We start from the raw sequence: 8828 nt of genomic DNA on the forward strand, positions 1-8828 counted from the left end.
TCCAGAAAGCTCCTGTTTTCTGCCTTTCTTTTCGCCATTTTTGGGAAGGGATAGCGCGCTGACAGTTGTAGCGTCTATGTTGCTATGACTACTGTCACAGAGGAGAGGGCGTTTCTGGGTCCTGTCCTGATTGGCGCGCGAAAACAACAGCAGAGCATTATGGGATTCGTAGTATTAGCGGTGAATGCGCTGTATAATACCGGCGGGCCAGCTCTAGTAGTAATTTGGTATTGTCTCGCGGGCCAAATATAATTACCCCGCGGGCCAAATTTGGCCCGCGGGCCAGAGTTTGACACCCATGCTGTATACAGTTGAAGTCGGAAGTTTACATACACTTAGGTTGGAGTCATTAAAACCCGTTTTTCAACCAATCCACAAATGTCTTGTTAACAAACTATAGTTTTGGGAAGTCGGATAGGACATCTACTTTGTGCATGACACAAGTAATTTTTCCAACAATTGTTTACAGACAGATTATTCCACTTATAATTCACTGTATCACAATTCCAGTGGGTCAGACGTTTACATACACTAAGTTGACTGTGCCTTTAAACAGCTTGGAAAATTCCAGAAAATGATTGTCATGGCTTCAGAAGCCGGATAGGCTAATTGACATAATTTGAGTCAATTGGAGGTTTACCTGTGGATGTATTTCAAGGCCTACCTTCAAACTCAGTGCATCTTTGCTTGACATCATGAGGGAAAATCAAAAGAAATCAGCCGACCTCAGAAAAACAATTATAGACCTCAACAAGTCTGGTTTGTCCTTAGAAGCTATTTCCAAACGCCTGAAGGTACCACGTTCATCTGTACAAACAATAGTACACACGTATAAACACAATGGGACCACGCAGCCGTCATACCGCTCAGGAAGGAGACGCGTTCTGTCGCCTAGAGATGAACGTACTTTGGTGCGAAAAGTGCAAATCCCAGAACAACAGCAAAGGACCTTGTGAAGATGCTGGAGCAAACCGGTACAAAAGTATCTATATCCACAGTAAAACGAGTCCTATATCGACACAACCTGAAAGGCCGCTCAGCAAGGAAGAAGCCACTGCTCCAAAACCGCCATAAAAAAACAGACTACGGTTTGCAACTGCACATGGGGACAAAGATCGTACTTTTTGGAGAAATGTCCTCTGGTCTGATGAAACAAAAATAGATCTATTTATCTGTTTGGCCATAATGACCATTGTTATGTTTGGAGGAACAAGGGGGATGCTTGCAAGCTGAAGAACACCATCCCAAGCACGGGGGTGGCAGCACCATGTTGTGGGAGTGCTTTGCTGCAGGAAAAACTGGTGCACTTCACAAAATAGATGGCATCACGAGGCAGGAAAATTATGTGGATATATTGAAGCAACATCTCAAGACGTCAGTCAGGAAGTTAAAGCTTGGTCGCAAATGGGTCTTCCAAATGGACAATGACCTCAAGCATACTTCCAAAGTTGTGGCAAAATGGCTTAAGGACAACAAAGTCAAGGTATTGGAGTGGCCATCACAAAGCCCTGACCACAATCCTATAGAAATTTGTGGGCAGAACTGAAAAAGCGTGTGCGAGCAAAGAGGCCTACAAACCTGACTCAGTTACACCAGCTCTGTCAAGAGGAATGGTCCAAAATTCACTCTACTTATTGTGGGAAGCTTGTGGAAGGCTACCCAAAACATTTGACCCAAGTTAAACAATTTAAAGGCAATGCTACCAAATACTGAGTGTGTAAACTTCTGACCCACTGGGAATGTGATGAAAGGACTAAAAGCTGAACTAGATCATTCTCTCTCCGATTATTCTGACATTTCACATTCTTTACAATTTTTTTTTCACTCTTTATGCGATGCACAATGCAGGGAACACCGGAAGAAGAATGATAATTTAATTACCATAGTGAAATATTGTAATGTTTGTTTGTGTCAATTAATCCCATAAGCATAAGGGATGGGTTTCCAATTGGCGATTTGATATGGAAATACATTTCATTCATTCATTCAACACGCCCTGTCTCTCAATTCTCCATAATAACATTAATACCTCCAATAGTAGGTCACTCCTATTAGATTAGCCAGATGATAAACAATTCAATATAGACAGGGAATCTGAGCGTACTATAATTCTGACAGGTTGTACATCCTCCACCCACTGGAGGGAAACTACTATCGCCAACAGTTCAAATGATTATACTGACAGTTCATCTGTTAGTCTTCTACATATCTGCACATCAAATTCAGGAATGTAAACACCTGCTAGCTGTGCGCCCAGTTTCTGGGTCCTTGGATCCATTTGTGAAAAGCGGTAAAAATGCGTAAAAACTTCTACCAAAGTAATTGTCAACCAGTTTCCCTATATCACTGACTTCTGACCAATCTTTCATTTTCTCTACCAAGGTTAGATCAACAACAGGATCTGGGAGTAACATCCACTACAGAAAAGCATGTCTGTCCTACATAACACATTTCTATGAACACTCTCTAAAGTTGAGCCCTCCTCAATAAGCTCCAGGTGTGCGTGATTTTGTCTGCACAAAGGCAACCAATGGAAGGTAAATGACAATCAACTTCACATTCTTCAGCACCTGTATAATTAATCAGGTCTGAACAATAATCAAGCTGATTGCTGAATGGGGTGGGGCCTTTGTCAGACATCGTGGCTATAAAATGGTTTGACAGACGCTGTGGAAGAATTGACAAGAATAACTCATGTCAATTTGGAGTGATGGGGTTCAGGCAAGCGTCTGCAGTGCTGCTGTTGGTCGTGGCTGTTGGCTGTGTAAGTGATGCTTTGGACTCCAGATGGTTATATCCGAGATTGGGGTTTCTGCATGACGATGAAGTTTCAGCCCAGTTTGACTCTCAGCAGCCAGTGCAAGAAGAGCCTGTGGGAGAGGACCCTGGTGACCCTGTGGGACAAGAACCTAGCGAGCCTGTGGGGCAGGAGCCCAGCGTCGAGCCCGTGGGACAGGAAACTAGCCAGGATGAAGACCCTGAGAACTTACAGTCCAAGCAGACATTTGAGAACCCTCCGACTTGGCTCTATCCTACGCTTGATAAGCATGAGCGCAATTCTACAGTGTTTGAGCGGCTAAAGCAGGTGGCAGCCAACGGTGTGGTGGCTCGGTGTGGGCAAAGTGTGGTCCGTGTGGAGGTGAAGCAGGAACTTCTGGGGATTGGCCGGCTCATCCAGCCAGAGCGTCTCACTCTAGGAGGCTGTGCTGCCATTGAGGAGGATGCTGAAGCTCTTGTGCTCACCTTTGAATCAGAGCTGCATGGCTGTGGCAGTGAGATGACGGTATGTCACATTTGTTGTTTAACTTCCTGAAGAATGTTATTATTATCTGATGCATGATTTGTGATCCTGTTCCTAGATGACTGAGGATGTGCTGATCTACACCTTCACTCTTGTCTATGAGCAAAAACCTCTTGCTAACATTTCTATATTGAAGACCAGTAAAGCTATGGTTGATATTGAGTGCCACTACTTGAGGTAACTATTGTTGCATTCTTCACTTTGACAACACCTAGAATTTGAAGTTTGAGTAATGGTATATTTCGTGTTCATAGGATTCATGATGTGAGCAGCAATGCCCTGAAGTATGCTGTAGAACCTAGCAAGCCTGTGGGCCAAGAACCTAGCCAGGTTGTTATAAAGCCTGTGGGCCGGGAACCTAGCGAGCATGTGGTAGAGCCTGTTGCCCGGGAACCTAGCGAGCAGCTTGTGGGCCGGGATCCGGTTGGAAAGACTGTTGGACAGGAACCTAGGGAGCCTGTTGGTGGGCCTTTGGGCCATGAAGCTGTTGGAGAGCAGCCTGTGGGACGGGAACCTAGTGAGCAGCCTGTGGGACGGGAACCTAGTGAGCAGCCTGTGGGCCAGGAACCTAGTGAGCAGCCTGTGGGCCAGGAACCTAGTGAGCAGCCTGTGGGCCAGGAACCTAGTGAGCAGCCTGTGGGCCAGGAACCTAGCGTCCCTGTTGGCGAGCCGATTCTGGGCCATGAAGCTGGAGAGCCGCCTGTGGGCCACGAAGCTGGAGAGCCGCCTGTGGGCCACGAACCAAGTGAGGTTTTGGGTAATGAACTTAGCGAGCATTTTGGTGAGCCTGTGGCCCAGGAACCTGTTGGAGAGCAGACTGTTGGCAAGCCTTTGGGTCAGGAACCTAGCGAGCCTTTGGGCCAAGAACTTAGTGAGCATGTTGGAGAGCCTTTGGGCCAGGAACCTAGCGAGCAGCCTGTGGGCCAGGAACCTAGCCAGACTATGGGCCAAGAGCCTGTGGGCCATGACCCTGGAGAGCAGCCTGTGGGCCATGACCCTGTGGGCCAAGAACCTAGTGAGCCTGTGGGCCAGCACCCTGTTGGAGAGCAGCCAGTTGGACAGGAACTTAGCCAGCAGCCTGTTGGCGAACCTTCGGGTCAGGAACCTAGCGAGCCTGTGGGTCAGGAACCAAGTGAGATTTTGGATAATGAGCTTAGCGAGTATGTTGGAAATCCTGTGGGCCAGGAACCTAGCGAGCAGCCTGTGGGCCAGGAACCTAGCCAGCCCGTGGGCCAAGAGCCTGTGGGCCAGGAACCTGTTGGCGAGCAGCCTGTGGGCCAGGAACCTAGCCAGACTGTGGGCCAGGAACCTAGTGAGCAGCCTGTGGGCCAGGAACCTAGTGAGCAGCCTGTGGGCCAGGAACCTGTTGGCGAGCAGCCTGTGGCTTTGGAACCTGTTGTCGAGCAGCCTGTGGCCCATGAACCTGTTGGCGAGGAGCCTGTGGGCCTGGAACGAAGTGAGATTTTGGGTAATGAACTTAGCGAGCATGTTGGTGAGCCTGTGGGCCAAGAACCTAGTGAGCCTGTGGCCCAGGAACCGGTTGGAGAGCAGCCTGTGGGCCAGGATCCTAGCGGCGAGCCTGTGGGTGAAGATCCTGGAGAGCAACCTGTGGGCCATGAGCCTGTGGGCCAAGAACCTAGTGAGCCTGTGGGTCAGGAACCAAGTGAGATTTTGGGTAATGAGCTTAGCGAGTATGTTGGAAAGCCTGTGGGCCAGGCACCTGGCGAGCAGCCTGTGGGCCAGGAACCTAGCCAGCCTGTGGGCCAAGAGCCTGTGGGCCAGGAACCTGTTGGAGAGCAGCCTGTGGGCCAGGAACCTGTTGGAGAGCAGCCTATGGGCCAGGAACCTGTTGGAGAGCAGCCTGTTGGCCAGGAACCTAGCCAGCCTGTGGGCCAAGAGCCTGTGGGCCAGGAACCGAGTGAGCAGCCTGTGGGCCAGGAACCGAGTGAGCAGCCTGTGGGCCAGGAACCTGTTGGAGAGCAGCCTGTGGGCCAGGAACCTGTTGGAGAGCAGCCTGTGGGCCAGGAACCTGTTGGAGAGCAGCCTGTGGGCCAGGAACCTGTTGGAGAGCAGCCTGTGGTCCAGGAACCTGTTGGAGAGCAGCCTGTGGGCCAGGAACCTAGCCAGCCTGTGGGCCAGGAACCTAGTGAGCAGCCTGTGGGAAAGGAACCTAGTGAGCAGCCTGTGGGCCAGGAACCTGTTGGCGAGCAGCCTGTGGGCCAGGAACCAAGTGAGATTTTGGGTAATAAACTTAGCGAGCATGTTGGTGACCCTGTGGGCCGGGAACCCAGCGAGCAGCTTGTGGGCTGGGATCCGGTTGGAAAGACTGTTGGACAGGAACCTAGCGAGCCTGTTGGTGGGCCTTTGGGCCATGAAGCTGTTGGAGAGCAGCCTGTGGGCTGGGAACCTAGTGAGCAGCCTGTGGGCTGGGAACCTAGTGAGCAGCCTGTGGGCCAGGAACCTAGTGAGCAGCCTGTGGGCCAGGATCCGGTTGGAAAGATTGTTGGACAGGAACCTAGTGAGATTTTTGGTGGGCTTTTGGGTCTAGAAACTAGCGAGCTTGTTGGCGAGCCTGTGGGCCAGGAACCTGGCGAGCCTGTGGGCCAGGAACCTAGCGTGCCTGTGGGCCAGGAACCTAGCGTGCCTGTTGGCGAGCAGCCTGTGGGCCACGAAGCTGGAGAGCAGCCTGTGGGCCACGAAGCTGGAGAGCAGCCTGTGGGCCAGGAACCGGTTGGAGAGCAGCCTGTGGGCCAGGATCCTAGTGGCGAGCCTGTGGGTCAAGATCCTGGAGAGCCTTTGGGTGATGATCCTGGAGAGCAGCCTGTGGGCAATGACCCTGTGGGCCAAGAACCTAGTGAGCCTGTGGGTCGGGAACCAAGTGAGTTTTTGGGTGATGAGCTTAGCGAGTATGTTGGAAAGCCTGTGGGCCAGGCACCTAGCGGGCAGCCTGTGGGCCAGGAACCTAGCCAGCCTGTGGGCCAAGAGCCTGTGGGCCAAGAACCAAGTGAGCAGCCTGTGGGCCAGGAACCTGTTGGAGAGCAGCCTGTGGGCCAGGAACCTGTTGGAGAGCAGCCTGTTGGCCAGGAACCTAGCCAGCCTGTGGGCCAAGAGCCTATGGGCCAAGAACCAAGTGAGCAGCCTGTGGGCCAGGAACCTGTTGGAGAGCAGCCTGTTGGCCAGGAACCTAGCCAGCCTGTGGGCCAAGAGCCTGTGGGCCAGGAACCTAGTGAGCAGCCTGTGGGCCAGGAACCTGTTGGAGAGCAGCCTGTGGGCCAGGAACCTAGCCAGCCTGTGGGCCAAGAGCCTGTGGGCCAGGAACCTAGTGAGCAGCCTGTGGGCCAGGAACCTAGTGAGCAGCCTGTGGCTTTGGAACCTGCTGGAGAGCAGCCTGTGGCTTTGGAACCTGTTGGCGAGCAGGCTGTGGCCCAGGAACCTGTTGGCGAGCAGGCTGTGGCCCATGAACCTTTTGGCGAGCAGCCTGTGGGCCAGGAACCAAGTGAGATTTTGGGTAATAAACTTAGCGAGCATGTTGGTGACCCTGTGGGACAAGAACCTAGTGAGCCTGTGGCCCAGGAACCGTTTGGAGAGCAGCCTGTGGGCCAGGATCCTAGCGAGCGGCCTGTGGGCCAAGAGACTGTGGTCCAGCAACCTAGAGGAGAGTCTGTGGGCCAGGAACCTGTTGGTGTGCCTTTGGGCCAGAAACCTAGCCAGGATGAAGACCCTGAGAGCTCCCAGTCCAAGCCGACTTCTGAGAACCCTTTGACTTGGCGCTATCCTAAAGTTGCAAAGCCTGAGCACAAGCCTACTGTGTCTGAGCGGCTGAAGCAGGTGGCGGCCAATAGTGTGTCAGCTCAGTGTGGGGAGAGTGTGGTCCGTGTGCAGGTGAACCAGGACCTGCTGGGGATTGGCCGGCTCATCCAGCCAGAGCGTATCACTCTAGGAGGTTGTGCTGCCACTGAGGAGGATGCTGAAGCTCATGTGCTCATCTTTGAATCAGAGCTGCATGGATGTGGCAGTGAGCTGACGGTATGTCACATTTGTTGTGTAACTTCCTGACTGTGAATCATTATTCTTGTGCTACATCATTTGTGATCCTGTTCCTAGATGACTGAGGATGTGCTGATCTACACCTTCACTCTTGTCTATGAGCCAAAACCTGTTGCTAACACTGCTATATTGAAGACCAGTGCAGCTATGGTTGATATTGAGTGCCACTACTTGAGGTAACTATTGTTGCGTTCTTCACTTTGACAACCCATATCATTCTGAGGCCGTATTCCATGTTTGTTTCTAGGAATCACGATGTGAGCAGCAAATACCCGAAGCCGACCTGGATCCCCTACACTTCCAACATGGTGGCAGAGGAACTCCTCTACTTCTCCCTGAGGTTAATGACTAGTAGGTAAACCTGACTGGAAGCCTCTTCCTTTGTGTAAACCCCCACTGACATGCCACTCGTCTTTCCAGCTGACTGGCAGTTTGAGAGGCCCTCCAACCATTACCGTCTAGGTGACATCATCAACATGGAAGCCTCGGTCATGCCGTACCACCACGTTCCCCTCCGTGTCTTTGTGGACCGCTGTGTCGCCACCTTGGCGCCTGATGTTCATACTGTCCCTAGATATTCTTTCATTGAGGACCATGGGTGAGTTTAGTTGTCAGTTTGACTCCTCTTATATTACCTTAAATGTAACCCCTGAAGTCTAACGTTGACCCTTGGTCTCCTCAGGTGTCTGGTTGATGCCAAGTTGACCGGCTCCAGCTCCCAGTTCCTGTCCAGATCCCAGGATGACAAGATCCAGTTTCAGCTGGAGTCCTTCAGGTTCCAAACACAGAATGATTCCCAACAGCTCTACATAACATGTCATCTGAAAGCAACTGCAGCCTCGTCCCCCATTGATGCTGAGAACAAGGCCTGCTCTTTCACAGATGGGTATGTATAAACTGAGTTGTGGGTATATTACCTTTATGACATGCTGCTATATAAACTAACCTTCATATTTAGCTGGAAGGCTGCAGGTGGGGATGACCAGGTTTGTGGCTGCTGTGACTCCAGCTGTGTTGCAAGCAAGGCTAGAGATCTGGACAGTGATTCAGGTAAGTGTCAATCAAAGCCAGAGCTTTATCAGTTTAAAAAAAATCCTATCACTGTTCTCTACTCTCCTCAGATGTGCAGAAGGAAGGTGAAGCTACCATGGGCCCTATCATGGTCCAAGAGTAATATTACAAGAATGTTGCCTTTTTTTAAACTGTTGAGGAGAATAAACCTATTACATTACAAAGTTCACATCTGACTGGATTTATTTGGAATGTAAAATTCAGGAATGTGTAGCTGATCACTTTCATTCCCAGAACTTTCATGAGCTACATTTCTCAGGTTTGTAACATTGCTACTGAATTGTTCCCTTGGGCCCCATCAATTTCCAGGAGTGATTTGTCAATTGACTAGATTTTTTTTGAAAATAAACATTTAAAGTGTCTGGATTCATGCGCGCTTGACTTCAGTGATGTTTGTGAGGGCAAGTCA

At 50.9% G+C, this 8828-nt stretch overlaps 1 protein-coding gene across 1 annotated transcript; it reads left to right on the top strand.

Moving 5' to 3' along the window:
* The first annotated feature begins 2652 nt into the window (after window positions 1–2652).
* On the top strand, window positions 2653–8588 carry LOC139550294 (mediator of DNA damage checkpoint protein 1-like). The gene is made up of 10 exons (XM_071361100.1): window positions 2653–3283; window positions 3360–3478; window positions 3556–4922; window positions 5118–7327; window positions 7406–7524; window positions 7596–7699; window positions 7769–7946; window positions 8031–8234; window positions 8307–8398; window positions 8470–8588. Exons 1-10 carry the CDS (start codon window positions 2711–2713, stop codon window positions 8520–8522), a joined length of 5019 nt encoding a protein of 1672 aa, XP_071217201.1. The 5' UTR covers window positions 2653–2710; the 3' UTR covers window positions 8523–8588.
* Window positions 8589–8828: the final 240 nt, after the last annotated feature.

This window comes from Salvelinus alpinus, chromosome 23 (assembly GCF_045679555.1).
Source record: "Salvelinus alpinus chromosome 23, SLU_Salpinus.1, whole genome shotgun sequence".
Lineage (NCBI taxonomy): Eukaryota > Metazoa > Chordata > Actinopteri > Salmoniformes > Salmonidae > Salvelinus > Salvelinus alpinus.

Bases quoted from the DNA above. Each gene is read 5' to 3' on its own strand.
- LOC139550294 (XM_071361100.1), top strand. From the start codon at position 2,711: ATGGGGTTCAGGCAAGCGTCTGCAGTGCTGCTGTTGGTCGTGGCTGTT. The intron at 4,923-5,117 runs CTGTGGGCCAAG...TGGGCCAGGAAC, and splicing joins GCAACCTGTGGGCCATGAGC to CTGTTGGAGAGCAGCCTATG. The intron at 8,399-8,469 runs GTAAGTGTCAAT...TACTCTCCTCAG, and splicing joins AGATCTGGACAGTGATTCAG to ATGTGCAGAAGGAAGGTGAA.